The 27,575-nt window shown below is 32.5% G+C and overlaps 1 protein-coding gene across 1 annotated transcript; it reads left to right on the plus strand.

Moving 5' to 3' along the window:
- Positions 1-943: 943 nt before the first annotated feature.
- Positions 944-27,550, plus strand: LOC127703039 (sodium- and chloride-dependent glycine transporter 1-like). Its single transcript, XM_052207421.1, has 15 exons — positions 944-1,037; positions 5,964-6,126; positions 8,972-9,103; positions 9,828-9,980; positions 11,030-11,096; positions 12,201-12,333; positions 14,171-14,305; positions 17,204-17,307; positions 17,937-18,061; positions 19,881-19,993; positions 21,667-21,807; positions 22,583-22,682; positions 23,455-23,555; positions 24,302-24,463; positions 25,114-27,550. The coding sequence occupies exons 2-15, from the start codon at positions 5,988-5,990 to the stop codon at positions 25,318-25,320; spliced, it is 1,812 nt and encodes a 603-aa protein (XP_052063381.1). The 5' UTR covers positions 944-1,037; positions 5,964-5,987; the 3' UTR covers positions 25,321-27,550.
- The last annotated feature ends 25 nt before the right edge of the window (positions 27,551-27,575 follow it).

Consider the following 27,575-nt stretch of genomic DNA (forward strand, 5'->3'; position numbering starts at 1 on the left):
ATTCATCGGACAGATTTATCCCAAAACAGTAAACGTCAAACAGATATGGCATACAGCAACCCATGACAACGTCTGATTTACAGGCTCCAGGCTCCATACTTGTAACAGACTCATAAAGAATGTGGCCGGGTTAAACATGTTGAGAGCTCTTAACCTTCAATCTTGTCAGGAACAGTTGTGTAAGAGCACAACGTTAGAACAAACTGTAGGAATCAGTTTGAAAGTTCTAAACTCATCATATCGACACGAAACTCAATCAAAACAACGTATGCTGTACTGTTACACCACTGTTCCAGGTTATAAGGAGGGTTTTGCGCCAGAAAACATGATTATTCCGCCACATTGTGTGTGTACCTGTCCAAAGTCAGGTACCTGCATTTCAGTGGTTTTCGTTTGTTGCTATATATCATATTTGTTTTTCGTTTATTGTTTTGTGGCACAAGATTGTTAACCTTCTACGGAATTTGGTGTCAGCTGAAGAGTTGTCTCATTGGCAATCATACCACATCTTCTTAATTTTATAGTAAAGGTGAAAATGGCTATAAAGAATGGAGCATTTTCGTGGTCAACTGTGTTTTGCCTTGCATAAGGTTACCTATCGACCCCTCAAACAGTTGTTGCAAGGAAGTTTCCCATCCCCCATCACGGGGCATAGGATTTAAGGAAACTGTCCAACCAGACGTGATTAATAAATTACCAAAGCCAAACAGACATTAGGACAGTCCTACAACGGACAGAATAAATTTCTTTAACCCAGTCACCACTTTAGAGTTGAAAATTAAAAACCGACTACACGCAAAAGATTAAGGCTAAATGTGTAGAACCAGGGTCCTCGATATTTTCGTTGAAAAAAAATCGAAGATTTACACTGAAAACCTCAAGATCGTTTGAAAAAATCAGCTCTGTTAAATATTAATACATAGTTTTTTATTCAACTAGAACACAAACATTCCCCCGGAGGAAGTCTTGATAGTGGGCTTGGTAGTGAATTTTCGAGTCAGGTTGAAAAAGGAAATGGCGTCCAGTTTTCTTCTCAGGTAACTATGCTTTAAAAATGTCATTAAAACTGAACCATTATAATCAAATATTTTTTTAAATTGAGACTCAAATGAAAGTTACCGGCTGAAATATGCTTCTTTAATTAATCACTGACAAAACATTTGCAATCAGAATAGAAAAGTGAACATACCAAAGATATAACCAGAATCAATTTATTAGCAAATGAATAAATTATACCGTTACTGAAAGAAAAACACAAAGTCAAACCACACATTCCTTAAAAACAACACACAAGCGACTAAACTGAGACACTTATCCCAAACCAAACACAATTCCCAGTGTACGTTAAGCCCTCTTGCTGATAGGCATTGTGCTAAGTAGATTGATGACGAGATAGCAACTGATAGTGACCACAACAAACCCAACAAAACTGATGGTTTACTTTGTCTAACCGTTTTCGTCCATTCGTTTGAGAGAAGTAAATATTACAAAGTGTATGAATTAAGACTTGGATACCCTCAGAAATTTGCTGTCTCCCAGCAATGGCTTTTACGCACTAAATAAAGTATAAAATTACAAGACATCGAAAGTTTAATGTACGATATGCATTTGAAAATTTATGATACTCGTAGGGGTACTTAAAGCCAGATATTGCTAATCGCGGGTCCGTGACTATTGTTAGCCTGGAGTTTTAGTAGACATTTGAGGAAACTGGCATACACAGGTAGCATTTAAATCTTGGGTCGTCTCAAAGTGTAAATATAAAACGTCGTTCCAAAACAGTCTAACTCCTATGATGTTTTTATATAGTTGAACAACGTTTTTTTTTAGAAATATATGTAGTACTGTGTACACATTAATTTTTGTAAATGGTGTTAACGAGGTTGAATATGCTGTAAATGTACGGAGTATGGACAGACATCATTTTATAAATTTAACATGAGACACGCAAACAAAATTTCGCAAATGTCGTTGTGGGTAAATTTTTATGTTAAGGCGTACATTTTTTAAAAAGAGAATGAGGGTATACAGCGGGAGACTGTTTCAGAACTATGTGTTCTTCATGGCATTTCACTTGCCGTTCGGTATTTTTTCATTATTTTCTCTTTTTTTAAATCTGGCGAGCACTTTCTGTCTACGTTTTTGGTATCAATAGAAAAAAATATACGAAAAAACAACACCGCTATTAATGAACATCTTTATGTCGAATATATAATCAAAAATATGCGTCAGACTCTGTTGAAGTGTGAGAATAGGTGTACTCAAATAGTTGGAATGGATTTATATCTATCTTTCAAAATAAAAAAAAAAACGTTGTTTGTTTTTGTGCAATTTTTATAGAGATCTCGGGAAGCATTTCAGTATAAACATTTTCTTTCGCGGTGTCGATAATTCTCACCAATGAGCATGGGTAGGTCTGGTATGGTCGAAGCATGACCAGTACTTCCTGATATGAGACTGGTACAATTCTCTTGAAATAGAGCGCACTTATGCCGGTGTCCATTTCAACACAAAGTTTATACGCAAAATTATTCCGTTGATTAAAAAGGATAAATGGTGCAAAGGTCGAGAAGAAATTGTCAAAAAAAAACACACAATTTTAATCGGAAAGGGGGCATTTGCCGATTCATAAGTCTAATCGTGTAAAAGAAGGACGACACACGACATCTATATTTCTAAAGGACAGAGCTGAGGCGGGTTAAATAATCAAATAGCGATAACTTGTTTATCGCATCTTCACGTGATTTTCGAGTGCACCGATTGTAGAGTGTCCTAGTAACGAATTATTGGCTGATTTTGCCTTACTTATTATATAAAAAAAAAATGATGTTCTCTGTTTCTCGGGGAAAGCGTATGATTCTCTGCTGTTTTCGGTGGGCGACAAAATATATCCGAACGGACATCCCGTATTGACAAATTATACAAGACACTTGTTCGAAAACCCTAGAATATGTAATAGAAGTGTACGAAATTAAATAGACTTATTACACACTATATAGTAAAGGTTGAACACGCCATCGGAGAATTAAAAAACACATAAAGTTATGGGGACTTTGGGCGACGTTAAAGACAGCGATTCAAATTTTTGTGACTTTATGCGCTGCATTAGTGTGTCGTCGAAAAGACATATTCACATAAGAATAAAATCATATGTTTGGCTATGTATCTTCTATTGTTTTATATTTTATATTTTGAGATGACCCTTTGTTTTTCGTCCACTGTAATCGCAAGTCTAAGTATAACCCTAGGTATAGACCTAGTTTCCGCAAATGTCTACTAGTCGTATTGTCATCTGATAAAGTCATGCTGATAAGGTGCACATTTTTCTCTGCTTTCAAAATCTTTCTGTTTGAACCCGTCCTGGGTTTCTTACTACAAATGAAAGCTACATGTGACATATACTATTGGTATAGGTATCGGATTCGACCCAGAACTTGATAATTATTGATAATACAATTGCATTAACTATGTAGAAAACAAAAGGTCCTGGAATGGTGTAATTTTTAATCAACACTATTGTCCTATATTAGTTATATAATAAATAAATAAAAACTTTATTGCAAAAAGTAAAACCCTGACGGGTTAAAATGCAAACATAACAGACATGTACACAAGAAACATACAATACATGAAAAAAGTTTTAAACAAGTCAAGTTAATATTAATATATATATGTTGTGTACAAGTTATCATTTTGTACAAATTATAATTTGTACAAAAAAATTGTACAAATAATGATTTGTATTGTGACTTTGTACAAATTGTAATTTGTACAAAAAGTGCCTGTACAAATTACAATTTGTACAAAATTCGACTTAAATTCACTTATAACTTGTACAATAATTAACAGTATGGATTTTGTTACAAAAAATCATTGATACATGAACTATGGAATTTTTGATTCAATGACCACATAATAAATCTTATTAACAACAGAGAAAAATAGTTCTGTATCATTTGTTTGATTATGCGAGTGAATTATCGCATCAGGACTTCATCTTTTGCTTTTACATTTACATTTAGAAGTGCTGCTTCCCCCTTTGCATTTACATGAAAACAACTTGTCCACAAGTTCTAGAAAGCTTTATAACTGCTTCCGTAGCGAAAGTTGAAGCTCAGAAACCGTTGCTGCAAATACGGATGTGTCTTTAACAGCTTCAATTTAATTTCTCTGAAAATATCCTGTTAAAATTTCCTACATCTATTAAAATGTGGTACTAACATTCTCAAGATTTAATAATTACACAAAAGATATTTCAAGGTTGAGTTGCGGCACAAACATTATAAGTAATTGGTATACCGACAATATCCACCATAGCAAGTTCTGATTGGTGTTTTCCAACGTCAGTGACATTAAAATTGTCACAAGGGGCCAATTTCTATTATACTATCAGAATTGTCACTGAGGCCAATTATTTATTATTCTATCAGATTTATCACGGGGGCCTATTTTTATTGTACTATCAGAATCAACTGGCATGCACATATAAAGAACATTTCCTGTCTCCATCTGGGTATTTTTGTATTTTGTAAATAAGTAGATATGAGAAGAGGTGGTATGAGTGCCAATGAGACAACTCTCCATCCAAGTCACAATTTGTAAAAGTAAACAATTATAGGTCAAAGTAGGGTCTTCAACACAGAGTCTTGGTTATTATGTGTTCCGTGTGAGCCAATGCTCTGTGTTGAAGGCCGTACTTTAAGCTATAATAGTTTACTTTTTACTAAATGTGACTTTGATGGAGAGTTGTCACATTAGCACTCATACCACAACTTATTATATCTATTGAATAAAATTCTATAGTGTGTAAAAATGGTTTTTATAACAAAATCCATACTATAAATTATTGTACAAGTTATAAGTGAATTTAAGTTGAATTTTGTACAAATTGTAATTTGTACAGGCACTTTTTGTACACATTACAATTTGTACAAAGTCAAAATACAAATTATAATTTGTACAATTTTTTTGTACAAATTATAATTTGTACAAAATGATAACTTGTACACAACATATATATCTATAAGTATATAGATAATTGACCAATGTGGACCTTATTTTCGCAACTCCATGGATTGCTTTATACAGCCCACAATACTAGACAAAATATCTTTATTGGGATCTAAAATAGTTTTAGGTTTAGTGTTTGAGTCAAGCTGCTTAAACTTAGGATGATGGGTTTTAATTGCATTTGTAAGGGGATTTCTAATATTACTGCTGATTTGGCAATGAAGGAAAAAGTGTTCCTCGTCATCTAACATTTTGCAAACTTTACATACTCTATGTTCTCTTGGAATTTTCTTATATCGACCTATTTCAATTTCCAAGTTATGGTCACTTATAATTTTGTTAAAAGTTGACGACTATTATTTTTTTTAGATTGTGCAAGTAGTCTTCCAGTTTAATTTCATTTTTAAGTTTACTATAATGTAAAGTTTTGAACTGTTATCTATATTTGAAAGTGTTTCATGAGTGATTTTATCATACTTTTCTATAACAATTTGTTTTATAGTATTCTAAGTGAATTTTTTTTTAGTTTAAAGGTTTATCAAAATCAACATATTCTTCTTCATCAATATTAAATTCTTAAAATTGTGTTTTGCAAAAGTTTTCCAAGTATATATTCCATATTCAGACATAGACTTAATATTAACTTTGAAAGCTTCTTTTCCTAACAGTTAATTCTACAAAAATATAATAAAACTTGAGTTTGTATAAAGGAGTCAAGTGGAAACCGTACTAACTCAGATTTTGCAGCTATATTACATGTGGTTTTTTATATATATATATATATATATATATATATATATATATATAAAGTTGATTTCTTTGATTCGTCGTTTTTACGTCATGCCGGCTAACAAATTGAACCTCGTTATTAGGTGTATAGATGATATTCAACTGCGTTATTGTTATTGCAATTTCCTTCTTGTATTGTTGAATTTGTTTTTTTTTTAAACAAGAATGGGATCAAAAAGGACAATGTGATGATTGAAGAACCAGTCAAAATTATGGAACGTGGCCAATGGGGTGGTAAACTTGAATTCATTTTGACCTGTGTTGGATACGCTGTAGGTCTTGGTAATGTCTGGAGATTCCCTTACCTGGCTTTTAAAAACGGTGGTGGTAAGTAATGACACATACATATTTTATCTATATCTATATAGATATCAACTGTCTGTCGATTTAGATCTTTATAAAGTAATCTGAATTTGTTCAACGCTTGATGTTAGTACACGAGCAATGCATGACATCATGATAATGTATGATGATTGATGATTATTTGTTTAACGTCCAATGGCAAATATTTCATGCATGTTCAGGACGAGATAATGTATGAATGCTTATATGTGAACATTCATTGAAAAGTAAGTCTGAATTACCAACTGCTCGATATAAGAAAGTCTTAATAACGTATCCAGACATCAATTTTCATTTATATGTAAAACAGATTTTGTAAGTAAAAAGGCTAAACCATTTAAAATAATGAAAACAAATCTATGTGTACGGTTTGTTATGTTAACAACACATTAACTAAGAAAACAAAGGACATCTTAAATTTTTAAAAGTTCTATTGTTTTATTTAAATTTGATGTTATAAAACTTCAGAAATCAATCAAAAATAAGGATTGCTTCTCCCTCATGCATAGCTCTGACTCCAGGTCTTTGTCCTGGTTATGGTTTGTTTATAGTTCTTTCACTTGTATCAGCTCTTGACCGTTTGTGTTAGGTTTTAGCTTTTCAAATATTTTAGTCAACAACATCAGGTCAAAGAGACTTTCTTTTTTGAGATGCGCATCTGGTTAGGTAAAACTAGTTCCGTTAATGTTCTTTGTTCTGTAGATGTTCGCATGTAAATCTAGGAATATTTATTGATAGCTGCAATATTGACAGTTATCTATCTTCTCTTTAACCTTTATTTTAAAAACATTTTTATGAACATTTAAAGCATCTTCTTCAGTACTTATTTTAAGAAGACAGAAACAGTTATATGTACTAAAATGTCATGTGCTCTTGTAATTACAAAGAGAGAAATATCAAAGAAATAATTTCGTCTTTACTGTTTGGTGATCTTGTTTATCATCTTAATTACGTGTTCTTTTTATTTGCCTTTGTATATCTTGAACCTTTACTGTTTAGTCCATTTTTGGTAATATCCTTTTGTCGTGGTTCGGTATTTATACATCCCGCCAATGTGTTATTGTGCTATGATCCTTTTTTGTGTTCTTGTCTTTCATTTTTGCTGAAGTGCTTTGTCTATTATAGAGTGTCTATATGCAATTTTGTTTTTCTTTGTTGAAAGAGTTATTTGTTTTATAGTGATTAAAATTATAACACAATGTTGACTGCTGTACCCCAATTTTAGACATTTTTACCTATTATGTCTGTTTGCTTTGCTCACACATTGTTGTCAGTATAATGAAATGCTATACGACTGTCATACATTTGAGAGGTATAGACAGCTATAAAACCAGGTTTAATCCATCATTTTCTACATAAGTAAATGCATGTATGAAGTCAGGAATAGTTATGACAGTTGTTTTCCATTCGTTTGAAGTGTTTTAGTTTTTAATTTTGCCATTTGATAAAGGACTTTCGTTTTGAATTTTCCATTGAGTCCGTATTTGTGTTATTTTACTTTATTTTCCAAACAATATCATTTAACTGGGACAGCTCTGACTCCTCTTGGATAGTCTTGTATGTCACATTATTTATGAAATTGGGACGTAACATCTCTCTAACACTGAATAAGAAAAGCAATTGCTTGACCAGTGGGGGTATACCCTTCAAAGAGTTATTACACGGATTTTTAAAGCCAAAGAGAGTGAAAATATTTAAACATGGGGCACTGGGTTCTGATCAGACGTGTTGTCTGCTCTTTGGTCGGGTTGTTGTCTCTTTGACATATTCCCCATTTCCATTCTCAATTTTATTTATTGCGTATTTATACCTCCGAAACAGCCAATCGAACACCTTAGTACCAGTTTTACTGTCGGACAGAAGGTGTCAAAATTACATATTTGTATACCATGGTCAAACCTTGGAATCCAAGTAGTAGTCAAATTTTCCCCACTATCCTACTATGTCAATAAATAATCGGAACGTTACGGAGTTATACAATAATTAATTAGCTATTGAGTGTTTATCAAACAACATTGAATCAAGCAATATATGTTACTCTGCCAGACTTTTTCACTCCCCAAAATCCTTTAGGAATAAAAGAGGATACTGGGTAAACATCAATGAGACAGTAACCAAACAACAAAAAAGAAACATCTAAACGGTGTTAATAGATGTCAATATCTATATCTCCTAGAGTCTAGGTGAATTAAGTAAAAAAGATTTTCAAACATCTGCCATCAATATCAAGTTTTCCAAATGACAAAAAAAAAAAGATTGAGATATGACAATGAAGAGGTCTTAGAGCAGGCACATGTACATGTCATGGGATTAAGTAAGCTATTTGAGAATTCAGCTCCCCTACGTTTAATCTGAATTAGTGGACCTAAAAAGCTTGAAAGCTCGCATGATTTTACAGATTAACGATAGCAACATTTGTTGACAGATAAACAGGATAACATCGACTGTAGAAAGATTTATGCAGGGACACAATTATTAAAATGCCTGTAATATAAAGTTGATATACAATGTTACATTGCTTAATCTGTCAATCTAATTTCTTTTGAAATTTTTATAGTTTTATATATAAAATCATACAGCCTGCGTAATTGTGAGTTTAACAAACATAAAATAAAATCATTGGACAATACCGGAAAAAATAATTTTCTTATTTAACCATTTTAATAACTTCTTAATTCGAAATAAAAATGAATGTTTTAGTCAGATATCCAATACAGATATTTGTCTGTATAGGGGAGGATTGATTAATGACTTCTTGATAGTAATACGACTTGTTTTGACCAAAACAGGTGCTTTATATTTTAACTTATAACTTGAAACTTCCTTTCAGGTGCCTTTCTCATTCCATACTGGTTTATGCAACTCTTTGTTGGAATGCCACTTTTCTTTATGGAGCTCTCATTTGGACAATTTGCTAGTTTAGGTCCATTGGCAATATGGAAAGTTAATCCACTCTTCAAAGGTACGCATTTACGTCTAGTGGCAAATATTTCATGCATGTTCAGGACGATGAACATATAGTTATATTGCATGTAAACTATGACGAATTTATGGAATTCATTAGAGTAAAACAGTTTTCACTTATTGAAATAACGCCTAATATATGCATCCGGACACAATACAATATTACAGACACTTGAAGGTCTAGGTTCCAAGACAACCAACGACATTGAAAAAAGACGAAACAAACATGTATGCTATTAATTAGATACATAGAATATAACCAAAACAAACGTTTCATTTGCATGGAAAATAAGAGAAAACTTTTGTTCATAAACGAAATACTATACAATACAATACATTAATTTTATTGTCAATTAAAGACGCCCCGAAGGCCAGTATAATTACACGCAATTTATTACAATGATTATGTCTTTCATTTTTGATACCACCTAATGCTATTGAGACGCATCAAAATAGAATTTGATTTCGTTGTTACGAATTTTGATGGGTTCTTAATTGAGTTGTATGGAGACAGCTATGAGATACAAAGATAGTCATAGACACACAAATGTGTGATTGAATTTTTCAAATTGATTTTTTTTTATTTCTTAACTACCTGTCAAAGGTTTTTTGGTTTTTCCCTTGAAACTCTTTGACGTCCAAAACTACTGCCTAGAAATTATGTGAATGTATAGAAAGAGGTTGAAAACAGTTATTTTAAAGGTTACAATTTATTATTTCAGGTTTGGGTTACTGTTCAGTAATAGTATCAGCCGTCATAGGATTGTATTATAATGTTATCATCGGCTATTGTTTCTTCTTTTTCTTTGCATCAATGTCTGATCCGTTACCATGGAGTCAGGATGTGACGTCTCATAATAATACAAACAGTACAGGTGAATTAACAGAATTTGACTATGCTGACTTTCGTTGCTTTATATTAATATTACATATGTAAAAAATTAACAAAAAAAGAGGCTGAAGATACCAAACGGATGCAAACTCATAAGTCAATGATTATCTGACAACGCCATGGCAAAAAGATGAACAACAGAAAACAATCTATAGACTCTTGCAAATTCATTACATGGAATACGAAAGTATAGAAAAAAATGGTCAATTATTCAAAATCGTAAACAAAAGACTATTTGACAAAAATAATTTGAATAATTTAAACGGAATGATATTAAATTGTCTAAATTTTGAGCTTATGAACATAATGAAATGTAAGTGCAACTTAAAAAATCTTGTGCATTGCTATTAGAATAAAAGAATCCGAAGACACTTATTATCGAAGGGATAATAAGGGGTCTTTAAATATAAACAAGTTTCTGTATAAAATACTAGCTTTTAGAAACCTGGAATCTAGAAAAAGCTATATGACCAAATGAATAGCCAAATCTACATAAAGATAAAAATAAGGAGATGTGGTATAATTGCCAGTGAGACAATTATCCATCAAAGTTCAAATAACGAAGATAAAAAAAAACGAAAAAACTTGATGGTTAAATCTGGTTTTAAAGCTAGCTCAACATCCCACTTGTATGACAGTTATAAGCAATTCTAGTTAACTTTACTTCAGTCTCTTAATAAAATGTATTATGAATAAAAAAATAGAATCTTCCTTTCCAATTGAAAGCATTCTCTCAATATATATTAATTTTGATTAGGTATTTTAACAAATCTATCAATTCAAAATTCCTTTCCACGTCATTTCATTAAAGTTTTGACTATAATATTTATTCTGTTTCAAATTTAATGTTTATTATATGTTTTCATAATTATCCGGAACAAATCGATTTCTTACATCACCATTTATACTTTGAAGAAATAAAGTTTCAAAATAAAATATTTGTTGTGATTAATCCCTGTCAAATAAAATAATGTGAAACCTAAAGCGTCTCGTGCTAATGAAATAATGTTAATTACAAATTTTCCGTTTTAGTTCTTCTTCCAAGTAACTTCACAAACAACACTGGTACAGAAAGATCCAAAAGCGAAGAATTCTTTTAGTAAGTATGGATACGTTTTGTGGAGAAAAAACGTCGATTCTGTATATTTATTGTCCACAAATTACTATTAATTTGGTCATCCAACGTGAAATCATGAAATCACACAATGTTCCCGGGAAGTGTTTTTTTTTTACCTTTCATATTTGCTGTTGTCATGCAAAATTTTAATAATTGAAATAAAACTTTATAAATTTCGTGCTCTGGACCCTTTCTGTTATTCTCTTACTCAGGAACGCTCAATCCTTAACGAATACCTTTTAAGGTTAGGAGCAACATGACCAAAATGGGTCTTAAAAGAATAGCCTGACCAATGAAGGTGTAAACATATTAATCCAAACAGCACAAGGCACTAGTCAGAGTAGACAAGCAAACTTAACAACTAAACATAAGATATTGTCAATCGTCAATTTAGGTACTGATGGGTATATCAAATAAAAAGATAGCATGACTACATGAACTTGAAAATGAGGTCAATGCCATAAAAATATGTAACACTACTAAACACTTTCCAACGAGTCTACATTACAAATTGATCTGTTCAAATCAAGATCCCGAAACTGATTTCAATTTCTAACTAGATTTTATCACTGTACGCTTCTTTCAAACACATTTAAACGTACACTAGGTGACGAAGTTATCAGATATGAAAGGCATTTGCCATGTCTACGCTCCGATACCTACATATTTGTGCCGAAGACGATGAACGAACTGACAGGCTGATTACTATATAAAAGAGGGGCGGAAGATACCAAAGGGATATTCAAACTCTAAAGTCGAAAACAAACTGGCAATGTCATGGCAAAAAACAACACAGAAAACTGCAGACTGAGCAAGATGACCCCAGTGTTATCTCGTGTGCTCCGGAAGGTTAACCAGATCCTACTCCACGTCTGGCACCCGTCGTGTTGCTCATGTAAGTATACACCCGGTGATAAGTTTAATTCGGTTGGTCACATTCGAGGAAAATATTATCTGATGAGGCTTGAATAAAAGGTGCTGAGTAATCGTGGAGAAAGACTCCGTTCAATGCTTCAACAAAGATACCTAGAAATCGATAGATTTAATATAAAATTGTAAACTTTACAATTAATATGTGTTTTTCAGTGATAGAGTGTTGAATATGTCCGATGGTCTACATGATTTTGGAACAGTTAGATGGGAACTAGCTCTGTGCTTATTATTAGCATGGGTAGTTGTCCTGGCAGTTTTGGCAAAAGGCATCAAAAGTCTTGGAAAGGTACAATTTAAAGATTTCTACCACGAATTTGGCATAGCGGTCATATCAGTACCAGAGTCTTTAATAAACGAGACGATTTTAATTTTGAAATATTTCTCCCACCTTAACCGAAATATACCAACTTCACCTGCATATGGAATATACATTTCCCAACTCATTCGGCATTCAAGAGCTTGCAGCTGCTACTCAGAATTTATTAAACGTCACCAGTGTATGAACAGAAAGTTGATGAACCAGGGTTATGTCAAAGAACTCTCGTCCTTTTTCTAACTAAAAAAATTTCATTGGAAGATACACCTTGTTGATAAATATTCCGTATCAACTTCACATATAATACATGGTGGTCTTGAAGTATAGATTTTGGGTACTGATGTTGTTTATCATCACAATTACGTGTTATTTTTCGGTTTCTTTTATTTATCTTTGTATATTTTTAAACTTTACTGTTTAGTCCATTTTTGGTAACATCCTTTTGGCGTGGCTCGGTATTTATACATCCCTCCATTGTGTTCTTGTGCTATGGTCATTGTAGTCCTGTCTTTCATTTTTGCTCATGTGCTTTGTCTATAGAGTGTCTATATGCCAGCATATTTTGTTGTTGTTGACATAGTTGTTTGTTTTATAGTAATTAAGATTTTACAAAATCTTGACTGTTGTACCCCAATTTTTGACATTTTTACCTATTATATCTGTTTGTTTTGCTCGCACATTTTTGTCAATATAATGGAATTATATGCGACTGGCATACAATTGAGAGGTTTAGCTAGCTTTAAAACTAGGTTTTATCCACTATTTTCTACACAAGGAAATGCCTGAACCAAGTCAGGAATATGACAGTTATTTTCCATTCGTTTGATAAGGGACTTTCCGTTTTGAATTTTTCTTGGAGTTCTGTATTTTTGGAACTTCACTTGTTATATGAAATTGCTCTACCACTTGTTATTCAACGTACGACTTTAAATAAAGAATACCATTTTCGATTAGACTTAAAATACAGATAACCACAAATCTGATAAGATTTGTTTCGTACCTTGACCTTCAATTGATGACCCTTACAGATAAACTGTGTCGTAGATTTAGGTAATTTCTCGCTATTACATAGTTTCAACAGATAGTTCGTGGCACATTACCGTATTTTTTTTTTCTCTATAGTACGCCAAATTACTAACGCATGTGGAGCATGCAAGAATTTTTTATATTTCTTAAACACTGGGTTTATCTACTGGTTGAAGTCGGGTTAATGTAACTCAATGTTTATTTAGATTATTTTCATATCACCCTAACCCGGCACATTATTCTGATTTGGAGCCCACCAGTCCTCGCTTTTGCTGCTATATGATAAGTCTTTGGTGGAGAGGTAGCATGTGTCAATTTTAAATTCTTTGTTCGACTCGGTCAAGAATAAAATTCACGACATCATGGAATCGAGGCGAAATTCTACCAGATACCTCGGACATGTAAAAAATGTTGTCAACGCAATAGAAGCAGTAAGAAATCGTGTGATTGGGAGAGGTTTTCATTGACATAGTACTCGGATAATCGAAAGTAAGGTGTTTTTTTCAACCAATCAAAATAGAATCAAGTTAGTGTAGAATTCAAACGTTCTATTGTTGTGTCGAAAGATTCTATTTCCCATTGACATTTCCTTTTATGTGTTTTAATTTAAAGAATGAATTTTAGTCAAGTTTAAAATTGGACCAATTTCCCACGTAAATTTAAACACGCAAAGTGAACAGTTTTTTTTTCTAATTTTTCGACTGTGACAAAATTAAACATACATAATGTTTCACGTACGACATTTATACAGCCTGTTAATATTTATTGCTTTGAATTTCAGGTTGTGTATTTCACAGCATTGTTTCCATATGTAATATTGACTGCTCTGTTCATTAGAGGAGTTACCTTAGATGGTGCTTCTGATGGAATATATTATTATCTGACACCACAATGGGACAGATTAGCAGATTCAACCGTATGTTTTAATAGCAATCTGATTAAAATACAGATCATGTGATCTAAGCTTTGCTTACAATGATCTGAAAAACTTCCGTTCTACTTTCTGTTTTAAGGTGGTACCAAACACCTTGACTAAAATTATTTTGGCTCGTATAATTTTCATAAAATTTTGACAGAATATTTACTTTTACCCTATAACAAAAATATAAAAGTTTCAAAAAAGTTGAACCACACACTTTATTGGAAAAATTTCATTGAATATATAGCAGTTTGACAAAGACTAATTTTGATCATTGAGTAGCTTAATATTTCCTTTGCAATAGAACGTGATTAAAACGTTAAGCTGATTTTTACAGAGTTATCTCCCTGTTGTGTTATGCACCACCTTAAAGAGTTTTCGGAAACCTCTGGATTTACGGTCATAAACATTTCGAGCACGATTATCATACTCGGACTCCAAAATCAACCAATCAAAATTCTAGACCTGGATTTGGTGTTTCGAGCACAAATTTACAGAAAGTAAAACGGAATATTCTCAGATATTTGTAAGCAAAGCTTGGACACAAAATCTGTATTTTAATCAAATTGTAGTTGTAGGATAACATTTTATATATTTTACTATTTTATGAGGTTTTCTGCAATTGATCAAAATACACTCGATCTTGAGATTAATTATATACGACGTTATTTTACGAACATTTTGAACCGAATACACGACTATTTGATGCAATTAAAGCATTTCATATTTTCTACACTTTATAAGAGGTTTTATGAAATACCTGCAAGAATTTACAATAACATTTGATTTATTCACAAGAGTTTTGATTACAACTACATGTATCTCCATTTTCAAGAAAGTTAACAAAAGAAAATTCGTTTATGTTTTTTTTTTTGTATTATATTTTCTTTCATATAAAGAAAGAAGGAGTATAACGGGATTGTATCCTTTGTCAGAGCTTCACTTAAAAATGATAAAATTGTCATAAAATGTTCATGCCAAACATTTTCATGAAGAAGAGTTGATTAATTCGAAGCCATTGCAATTACAGGATCTGAAGCACCTGCGTTCCAACTAGTTTTGTTTTAAGGGCTTCGTGTTGTTTTTGCATTCGTTTTCAGTGTTGTATGTTGTTGTATTTTATTTTTAAATGTCTGTGTCGTTTTAATCGATAGCCATCTTGTCTATCCTTTATCATGAAAACCGTTTTTCGCTTCGGCCAAGTTAAGGGTAAGAGAATTTACTGGTCGATGGTTTATGAATGTTGTAATGTCTAAGGGTTAAAAAGGACACACTAACCAATCTCCTGTTATACAATCACTTGATATGACTCGTCACGTTTTGATCAGATGTTAGATGGCGGTGTCACTAGTAGAGCAGGAACTGCTGACCCCGCTTTTAGTTGGGTTCGTGTTGCTGAATTTTTTGTTTTCTGTGAAGTGTTGTATGGAAAGATTGTCTTTTCGTCGTTTTTCGTTTGGCCATAGTGTTGTCTGTTTTACTTATGACTTTTGGAACCTTTTTGTATAATTTTCTGAATTGCTTCTTTTTTCAAAAGTAGAATCTTGTGTTACATCTGCACATTAGAGTGAAGCAATATAGCCTGGCGATAATGGCCAAAATCAATTTTATAAAACACTTAAACGGCCTTTCATGAAATGTCTTTTATATATGATGCAATTCCCAATTTCTTTGCGTTACCAATTGTTTTTCCGATTTTGTGGTGTTAACTGACAACGTAATGGCAAAAAAAAAAAGAAAAAAGATAAAGACCAAAAGAAAAATAATAGTATACAAAAAGAGTGAGCAACACGAACCCAACTAAAAACTCGATCTCATGTGCTACGGAAGGGTAAGCAGATCCTGCTTAATATGTGGCACCCGTCGTGTTTCTAGAATGAAACAAATTTCCGAATGTTTTGCAAAAAGGTCGATGGAGAAGATAGCGACAAGAAGACTTGAAATTATAATATGTCAGACAAAAGCAGAAAATTTGCCTTCAAACCGACTGACTATGGACCCCTCAAAAAGCTGTATGCAACGTAATAATCTCCCAGTACTGGACATTAAACTTAACGTCCGCAGTTGATCCCGACCTAGATATGGATTTATATCTCAGACAGTCAAACAGATTCTATTTGCATGAATCTTACTGTAGGGCGTGAGAAGTTAAGAAAACTATAGCCTATCACAGTCAACATTTGGGTCCAAATTGGTTTGATTAGTTTTCCTGTGCCAATTGTATCTAACTGGTTAAAAACTTTAGTAATCACTATAAAGATGGTTTTAATGATGGATACTGATTTTTATGGTCAATAAATTGATTGATTGTTGTTTTCTAACGTTGGATGAAAAATATTGCATGCAAATTCAGGACTGGAAGAAATTATTCAGAAAGGCAATAGAAAGGTTTCGTGTCACTGGATAACGAGAGTATATTAGATAGGGACAGCAACATGCACCTACGGACCTCTCAAATTGTTGTTACAATGGTCTTTAATGTATACAGTAGCATCGGATTTAACGTCACAATTCCGACTTGACAGGGATGCATATTTGCACATCCCCTTGAATCAAACGCGTGCAGTCTTTCATTGCTTTTAATATTGAATGGGAAAAAACTTGGGTGACCATATTTCTTTATCTTAATTAACTATTGGGATCAATGCAAAATGGTTTGAGCTGATTCATTTGTAGTTCTACCTACCAGGAAAAATGGTTGAAACTATGACAAGTCAACGTTATCCATGGTTTTGCAATGTATATTTGACACTATTTGCCCGGCAAGTATAGTATGTTTACTAAAGTTTACTAATTTTGAATATCTATTGTCGATAACTATATATTTATGTTCATTCCACCTATAAAAATTAAAATGAGTCATTGTATTCATAACAAACATTGATATAATTTAAGGTATGGAGTGACGCTGCCACTCAAGTATTCTTTTCACTAAGTGCCTGTTCTGGAGGTTTAATTCTCATGGCCAGTTACAACAAGTTTGACAATTTTTGTCTTCGGTATGCATTCTTATCACTTTTGTACTAAAAATAATCTAGCATGAAAAAAAACAAGTACTTAATGCAAGTCATTTTATTTTTGAATAACCTGAAATGTTTGTTAAAGTGAAATATTTTTATTATAGTTGATATTGATAAAAATGCTATCATAAAGGTTTCACATTGTTATAAAAAAATATTTGCTGAAGCTTGAATATGACCAAATTTAAAAGCAGGCTATCAATTGCCATAACAAAGCGATTGCTAAAATATCCATAAAACCTTCTTGGATGTCACCAAGGATACAATATTTAAAGCAACAGTAGTTTACCGATGTTCAAATCTTATAAATCGGTTAAAAAGATACAATTCAAGGTAACAAAACAAATTTGAACTAAGGGAATCGCATAAATTCAAAAGGAGCGAGAGAATAGGCATGCACCATACGAGGCATCATATATTCATTGAGCTTATACATTTCCATTTGTAAGCGCAAACTTAAAAAACCTTATTATAAAGTTCGGTAAACCAAAAATGACTAACAAATTGTTTGCTTCAATTAAAAGTAAAGGTCAGTTTTCAGTTTTAGAGTTTTTTTTACATATCCTATATGATAAAATAGTGATTTTGTTTCCAATATTTTTTTTCAGAGATGCTTTAATTGTGCCAATTGTAGATTGTTTAACGAGCTTTTTTGCTGGATTAGTAATATTTACCGTTCTTGGTTTCATGGCTCACCAAAAAGGCGTCACTGTGGATGAAGTTGCAAGGGGAGGTAAGTACACCCTACACTGTCATTGTACAATCACCAATTTCTGTTTCAAATTGTATGCTCATAATGCATGCAATCATGTCCTATGCTCCTATTCATATTCTACATCATAAAGTTCCTCCAAATTCTGGATTTGAGAACAATCCAAGCTTTTAAATTTAAAAAAAAATCGTTCACCTTTTTTCAGTAAGACGGAAAATATTTTGTATTTTGAGCAAGCGCATTAATATTCAGTCGGAAAAATCTATATTCTTTTTCCGAGCATATAAAAGGGTATCAAATTTACAGAGCAGTGGGAAAGCCGAAAACACTGAAGAAGTTGTATCGGGCACGCGGGAAAAGGGAGATAATCCTTTTTTTTTAGATGGCGTCACGATAGCATATACGTAGTATTTATCATACTCAGGGAAACGGCTTATATGTTGGTTTTCTAGATACTGTAAATACTGTGTAAGCCCTTATTATTGTTACATATTGATTTAAGCACATGATTGATGAATAACGACATTTCAAAATGCTTAAGACTATGCAAATCTAGACGATATAAAAAGGAGCGTGTTTATATTTTCTTCATGAAAGGAACCCTTGGTCTGAAAAAAAGTGACACAAATGCATCCTAGCCTTTTCATTGGTCAAAACCGGCATGAATCACGGGAAAACATATGAGCTGATCCATACATTTGAAACAGTCCATTCCTGTTTGTGCGTATTTTTTTTTGTTTCACACATGTATAAAAATTATACCAACATCATTAAAATAACATATTTCGAACGTATTCAATAAATTATAAAAATTAAAGAAGACCATGACACTGTATTTGCTTTGACTCGAGAATGTCAGATGTTTTTATGGCCCCGCAACAAAGTTGTCGGGGCCATATAGTTGTACCCTTGTCCGTCATTTCGTCATTCCGAAACAAAATAATTATATGCAATTTTTTTTCTTAACGCCTTCATATATTGGGCTGATTTTTGGTATGTGAGTTAACCATGATGAGTTACAGATCAAGTTTAAGTTTCGTTCCGCTCTGCTAATTTTTGCCGAAATTACGGGATTTGGACTTTGATAAATTGTTGAAAAATTTTTGCCGAAATTACGGGATTTGGACTTTGATAAATTGTTGAAAATCACAGTTATACGGACATATTTTCTAAACGCCTTCATATATTGGGCTGATTTTTGGTATGTGAGTCAACCATGATGTGTAACAGATCGAGATTAGGTTTCGTTCCGCTCTGTTGATTTTTGCCGAAATTTCGAGCTTTCAACTTTTAAAATTGTTGAAAATCACAGTTATACAGACTTTTTTCTATACGCCTTCAGATTTTGCACTGATTTTTGATATGTGAGTCTACCATGATGAGTTACAGAACAAGTTTATGTTTCGTTCCGCTATGCTGATTTTCATGTCGTTTCAACACATCTTGTTAGTTCTGCAGTACATCCACTTCCTGTTTGCTGATAGTTTGAAATTTAACTACTCATTGGTCAAGGAAATTTTTCATTAAACTAGTATTGGTCTTGAGAGCTGGATACTATCCATGCATGTTTGTGTCCACATGTGTTGTTGAAATTACAGATTTTTTCAACTTTTTGAGACGGGGTCATTCGTGTCGTTTGGACACATCTAGTTTTAACAAGTTTTTCAATGGCATCTGATTATAACTAGACTGCTTATTGCATTAATCAAAACAAACCCATAAACGTTCACACTTATTTTGACCTTCGAAACACCTACCGAATATTGTATGTTATTAACATTATCTGATCGTTTTGATGAATTAAATGAAAAAAAACCTCTATGTTATTATTTATAAACAGGTCCGGGTCTGGCATTCATTGCTTATCCAGAGGCCATTTCCAACATGCCTGCTCCAACAGTGTGGGCTGTTCTGTTCTTTTTCATGATGCTTATTATTGGATTTAGTTCCGAGGTATGTATTTTTTGGCAATAAATAGGTGTCTTCACTTGATTAATTTAATACATTAACACTGTGCAAATGCACAAAAAGACAGTTAACACAGGGGTATAATATTCCAGCACTTTTCTTATAAAATATAATTAGGAGAAACAAAAACAATACACACGAAATGTCATTTAATACTAATTTCAATTGTACCAATTTCGCTTATCTTTAAAAAATAGTTAACTAACAAACAAACAAAACAAAAAAACACAAGCAAAACCAAATAAGCTGATATAATTACGTAAACGCTCAATTGTGAATCACATTCAATTGCTATTTGTTACTGTCTAGTAAAAAATTAAAAAATATTTCACGCACATTTAGACTTCCAAATTTTAAAGTTGATTTGTTTTTGACTGTTTTTTTTTCTTTCATTTTTTATAGTTTGTGTTTTGTGCATGTTTTTTGCTTAAAAGGACGAAACAAATTCTGATATTAATGAAAATAGAGATTATGTAATTACTAAATTGAAAGTGCAAAAAGTATGTCAATCTTTCGGCACATGCATTGGATTTGATTTCCTATTTCAACCATGAAGATATATGTGTTTTTACATCCTATACATCGAAAAGGACACATCTTTAACCAGGGACTGCTGCCAAGGAATAGTCTACTTCTTTACAAAAAAGGGAAAAGATACCAAGAGTGAAACTTAAAACCAATAAGAAAAAAAAAGGCAGACAAATCATGTCAAATGGAAAAAAGAAAGGCAGGCAGATACTTATACGCAAAACACCACACAGAAAAAAAAACTAAAATGAGCAATACAAACCCATCCAAAACCGAGGTGAACTCATGGACTCATTAAGGGCCAGCAGTTTCTGCTCCACTAGTGACACCCGTATGGTTGGTTTTGTAAAAGTCAAGTAAGGCTTCATACCATCGCAGATCGGTATTTGTTTCTAGTCTAACCCAAAAACTCACAATATTCTGAAAATCTCATTATCAGTACATGTGAATTTGTTTCGTCCACAAGCATAACCGATTGTGAAAGCTTGAAAAGAGGGGAGACAGCTTGAAAAAGAGAGGCGAAAGATACCAATGGGATATTCAAACTCATAAGTCGAAAACAAAGTGACAATGTAATAGGGTGATACAAGGTGCTCCTGAAGGGTAAGCAGATCCTGTTCTTCATGTGACACCCTTAAAAATATTTTCAGATGTAGGGATAGAAAACACATCTACTTAAAAAGATATCACAATTAACAGTACATATTGATGATACAATTGTCTAATGTTGAAGACACTATGTTGACTTCTATAGGAAATAAGGTGATGTGGTATGATTGCCAATGAGACAGCTATCCACCAAAGTTCAAATGAAGTGTATGTAAGCAATTATAGGCAACCGTACGGCATTCAACAAGGAGAAAAAAATCATACCGTATAGTTGGCTATAAGAGGTCCCGATATGAATAATATGAAACAAATCAATAGATGTCTTTTAATTGTTAATGCTGTTGGGTTGCTGCATCGTTGATTAATATCAAAATCTCCTTTTATTCATAGCACAGAAATATATGCAACACAAACCCCACTGGAAAACTTGGTGATCAAAAGTAAAGTAGCCATATCTAATTTTGTATATACCATTACTTATTTTGGAGTTTTCTTTTCTATACGCATTATTTTTGTTACAGTTCTCAATAATGGAAACTGTCATGGCATCCTTTATAGATGAATATGCATTTACTTTGAGAAAAAACTGGAGAAATTCGGCAATTTTCCGCGTAACAGTGTGTATGTCTTTCTACTTGCTCGCGTTGCCTATGACAACAAGGGTATGTATAATGAACTAGTACTTGATGATTGTTGACTAGTACTAATAAAGCTTGTCAGTAGCAATTACATATCCGAAATTTCACAAACAAACAATAAAATGTTATCCAAGATAACTATTTCAGCATGACATCGAGCAAAAAGTTAAGTCTACATACAAATAAGTATTCATCAGTGATTCTCGTTTCTCGTTTTTTATATAGATTAGACCGTTGGTTTTCCCGTTTGAATGGTTTTACACTAGTTATAGCTTGCTGTTCGGTGTGAGCCAAGGCTCCGCGTGTTGAAGACCGTACTTTGACCTATAATGGTTTACTTTTATAAATTTTGACTTGGATGGAGAGTTGTCTCATTGGCACTCATACCACATCTTCTTATATCTATGCACACAAACTGTGAATAAATTGTTATTCTTACTGTAATGTCTTATATCATACGTTTATCAACATCATTGGGTCGGCACTGCTAATGGTGGGCTAGCAGTCCCCAATGACATCATCCACCTGTAGATAATGTTTCAGTTTTGGCATAATTTAAATAATATATTTTTATCTGCGACTAATTATGCAATTGTATTAAAGCACTCTATACAATATTACTCGTAGAACAATAAGGAAATTTTTCGCAAAAACTGAGAGTTAAAAGGTAATCCGAATTTATTGGCGAATCCTGCCTACCAGTATCTACTATTTATTTTGCTAAATGAAGCATTCATTGATGTTTATTTATGAAGTGCAAAGGTTTTTATCGAATGTTCACCATTACTATATACTACAGGGAGGATTTTACTTATTTGAATTGGTGGACAACTCCATTAGTGGTTTCCCATTGCTTTTTGTTGGACTGTTCGAATGCATTACTATTAACTGGATTTATGGTATGAATATTGAAAATATCTAGAAGGAGTTTTGGAACTTTGATAAAGAATGGTGTCTTCTTTTGAAAACAAATTCACACAATAAATAGACAGGAATCTGTTATGATAAAAACAAAATGCATACAAACTACTATTAACTAAGGTAATGCTCATCTTTGACGATCTTTTTTTGCTATTTTTGTCACTAGCTTTTGAATTATCGGCTATTATATCTATCATAAATCTTTTGTCGTTTTTTGTTGTTATCTGCGTGGTTTTTTTCTTTTTAAGTTCCCAAACATCTTTTCGTGTGTTAACGGCAAATTATTTGATAAGGTTTACAAACAATGTCAAAGTTCATGTTTGCTTTCATTTTTTCATGAAGTAATAACGCCACATATTTGTATACAATGTATTACATGTCTCTCTATATTTCTTCCGGGTATCTTTATTGCCAAAGTTCGACTATGAATAACAATTCTTTGCGTCCTAAATCTGATCAAACATTTGTGTTTACCCTTTGCTTAGTTTCCAACAATTTCAACATATTTTGAACTGACACCATGTAACAGGGACGACGCAAAAACATAAGTCCCATGAAAGTAATGGACGATCGAATTAAGCTTAGTCCTGCACAGCACTTTCCACATCAGATTTGACGTCTTAATATTTAGAGTATTGTCTTTATCATTGCAATAAAACATCACAGAGATGTATATTTGTTATAACACCTTGGTATAAGAACGTTTACACATTCACAATGCAAATTAATTGTAATCTTCTGCTATCCTAGGCTACAACCAATTTGCAGACGATATTGAAATGATGTTGGGTAAACGGCCATGTTTCTATTGGAGATTTTGTTGGTCCTTTTTCACGCCATTCGTCCTGTTTGTAAGTATAACCTTGTTACTATATGGTGTTTTGGTTTTCATCAGATTGTAAGTAAAAATCAAATTACGTCTTTCATTCAGGAATCCATCTTATAAATGACCGCTAAAAGACCAGGATATGAGAACAAAAATTAAGAGAGAAAAATTGCGTTGCAACAAATTGCATTGCAACAAATTCGATTATTTGTTTTGAATCGAGGGATCCTCTGCCTCATGTTACAGCCGATTTCAATGAGTGTGTAGGAAAAGGTAATAACTTTTGGTTAGCTTTCTTGCTAGCTGAACCGTGAAGTTATTATAAGGTTAGGTAAACTACCCTCCTTTTTGATTAGACTAGTCCGACAGACAGATATAATTGGTTACCTGTGGGACTAGTCTACTGATAAAGGAGGGTAGTTTACCTAACCTAATAATGACTTCACGGTTCAGCTAGCAAGCAAGCTAACCAAAGATATTACCTTTTCCTACACACTCATTGAAATCGGCTGTAAATGACTCTGATTAATTGAGTTAGTATTCAGTATAGTTAAAAGTTTGTGTCATGGCTTCCAGAATAGTTTGTCCAGTTTTGTCAAAATATGCACCTTGATAGTCAAAACTGGTACAGTTTAATGTTATTAATACCAAATAATTGCGGTTACTATTAAAGAGAAATGACGTTTTTTTAATTCATTGCAACTATGACAGTATTTTTTGTGGCACGCGAAATTCGTACATGGTCGTATAGATAAGCTTACATTTTTATAGGTTATAATTGTGTTTAAAGCCTACCAGTATGAACCATTGACATTGGAAGATTATGAATATCCGGACTATGGACTAGCTTTGTGGTGGCTTATTTGTTTGTTTCCAATATTAGCCATTCCTACTGTGTTTTTGTACAAATACATTCCAAGGCGTCATTTAGGGGTAAGTTGATTATACTGTATGAAATTAAGATTAAGAGTCTTGATATATTCTTAGGTTTAGTTCGTCAGTTGCCGGTCATTTCCTAGGGGTCTGAAAATTCAATTTTTACCAAACGCATGCCTTCATCATGGCGTTAAAGTGACGTAATGATAACATAATAAAAATTAAAATGGCCAATTTTTTAATTGATTATCAAAGGAAAAAAATATGATGACAGGTTTATACTAAAAATATAATTCTCTCTCAAATACAAAAATGAAAAGTCATGAACTGGAGTAAAACAGGAAGAAACGATAATTTATCCTTACTTAACATTTTGTTTTGCTATTAAGGACGAATTTTTATCGCTCCTTTCCATTTTAATCAAATGTTTAAACAATTCTTCATTTAAAAAACATATTATTCTGATTATGTCAAACCTGCCCCTAAATTAAAGCGAAATGTATTTAATGTGCGGAATTTGCTGCATTCGATATATATTTTTACTTTCCTCAAGGATTCACAGATGTATAAATACAAAGGGAGCTATAAAATTAAGGGCTTAATCTTCTGACATCAAATATTTAAAAACCATACATCTAACAAATATTTAGGGTTTTTTTTCAAATTATTTTTTTATGTGTGTTTTTTTTTTTAAATTTTTTTTTTAGGTTAGAACGCTTATGAAGCCTACATTAGAGTGGGGACCGGCCTTTGAAGAAAACAGACGTGGTACAAAATATGAAAGAATTAAAAATCCAATTTATGGCCAAACCAATCTGTCCTTTATCCATAATGAACATTCTGGTACAAACTATCTAAATGCAAAACTGTCAAATGAACCTCCACCATCTTACCAGGAATCTACACGAATGTAACAAAAATATAAATTACATAACAAACATTAAGAACTAAAGTACATTTGTTTTATGATACCAAAACATGATATACAAGGGATATTAGTTTATTGGTAATACATGTACCATAATACATATGATGCTAATGTCATGTTTTGATCATAAATATGAAATAAAATGTTCGCACAACTCCCGAGAAGAAACAAATTATTTTATTGTGTCAATACTTGTATATTGGTATTGCAATTAAAAAGGTCCTTTCCTGTAATATAACATAAACGGTATCAATTTTACTGCACCACTTGCAAATTTTGTTTTCGTATTCCAAACTCTCAATGCAGGTTCTCAAGAATGTTTTTATTAATATTACAACAGTTTGTAAAAATTTTAAAAGCAAAATTCCGTTGATAGATAGCGTGTATTTATGTCAGATTTTATGCATTTCCCTTTTTGAAAATACCTTGGAGTTCGGTATTTTTGTAAAACTTTTTTACCTGTAGAATCTGCCGATTACTGGTCGCAAAATCCCATTTTCAAAATAATTTTTTTTTTTATATTTGAAACTCAGGTTATTTCACAAAGTATGATGATATCTTCTTTTTCAAACGGGATAATTATAGCTTTTCTGTGTGGTTAACTGCCGAAACTACACCAACAAAGAACACTGTGCAAATGGACGTCATTGTTATACTGAAGGCTGAGATTTTGTTCGAACATATAAGAGAGCAACATGATTCAAGCCCTTTATAACGTTTTTATAGTTTGTTCTTATGTAGTGCTGTAGACCACTGTCCCAGGTAAAGGTTTATTGCCAACACACTTGTATGTACAACACCACCACATTCTTTATGTGCCAGTTTTTAGTCAGAAGCCTGTAATGCAGTGGTAGTCGTCTGTTCGCTGTTGTTCATAGTTGTTTTTCATGTATTATTTTTAGCATTAATCATGCAGTTGGTCTTAATTTTTGAATAGTATCCTATTTAATTAAATCCAGAGCCCTTTATAACTTACTATACGGTGGTGACCTTTAAATGTTTGGGCTGTTGAGTGTAGTTATTTCATTTGCAATAATAAAGCATCTCGTTATCAAAATACATGTAATACAAGTTTTATGTTGAAATTTGTTACAAATTGACAGAAACAGAACTGGCATTTTAAACAGTTTGATGTGTTTCAGCTTTTGATTTTACCATTTGATAAGGGATTTTCCGTTTTGTATTTTGCTTGGTTTTCGGTATTTTCGTTATTTTACTTGTTTTAATGTTGTAAAATTGCGTATAAAATAACAAATTTAACATTGGCATCACCTCCTCCAACTATTATTTCACCATATTAAGTCTCCACAAGAGGTCAACATACAAATATCAAGACTCTCGGAATTCAATGTGAAATTTAATGTTTGTAATACATATAAAAAGAAAGGCATTAACTATAAGCCTGATATATTTGATAAGTTGTTTTACATGGCCATGGACTTGATTGCTCCATCATTTACCAATTTATTTTTTTTACTTTCATGTTCTTTTTAATCATAACAAGTAAAACTCTGATCAGTAACGTATAATAATTTACATGATTTTTCATAATAATGATGATTATGTTCGGAAAGTTACTTTCTAGAGTTGTTACAACACTTACAATTTATAGTGAAATGCACATATCTGTGGTACAAAAAAAGTCTTCTATACTATACAGTCACTCACTAAGTTGTAGAACCAAGGAAAACATCAAGTGTTGCTACATTACATAATTCTAATTTCATGTAGTTACAATATATATCACAGTTTTGTCAACAATTGTTGTGAAAATAATGTCAGCAATTTATTAGCCATCATGACTTAACCGAATCTGTCTCAGTAGCAGGTATTGTTCAATAGTCTACTCTTTTCAAGAAATGATTGTTCAATAGTCTACTCTTGTCAAGAAGTGATTGTTCAATAGTCTACTCTTGTCAAGAAGTTTTTACCTTAAAAATGTTTATCCCAATTGCTGACACCAAAAACAGTTTCAAGTCCATCATAATGGAATCGCATTAACTCCAAAAGGAGCGAGATTTCGTCCTCATCGATTTACGAGATTTAACATTGGTAAACTACTGTCGCCTTAATTTACACTGCCATCAAAATGAATACATTAACACTTTTAAAACACAATTTCTGAAGGATATGTTGATATTTGTTTTGGGGAAACGTAGAAGCCTTACTTTACACTCGTATGCTGGTTGTTTGAACTCTTCATCAATCTGTGGTCCAAGCCTTTAATGATAAATTTATTAT

Source organism: Mytilus californianus, unplaced genomic scaffold (assembly GCF_021869535.1).
Source record: "Mytilus californianus isolate M0D057914Y unplaced genomic scaffold, xbMytCali1.0.p SCAF_5, whole genome shotgun sequence".
Lineage (NCBI taxonomy): Eukaryota > Metazoa > Mollusca > Bivalvia > Mytilida > Mytilidae > Mytilus > Mytilus californianus.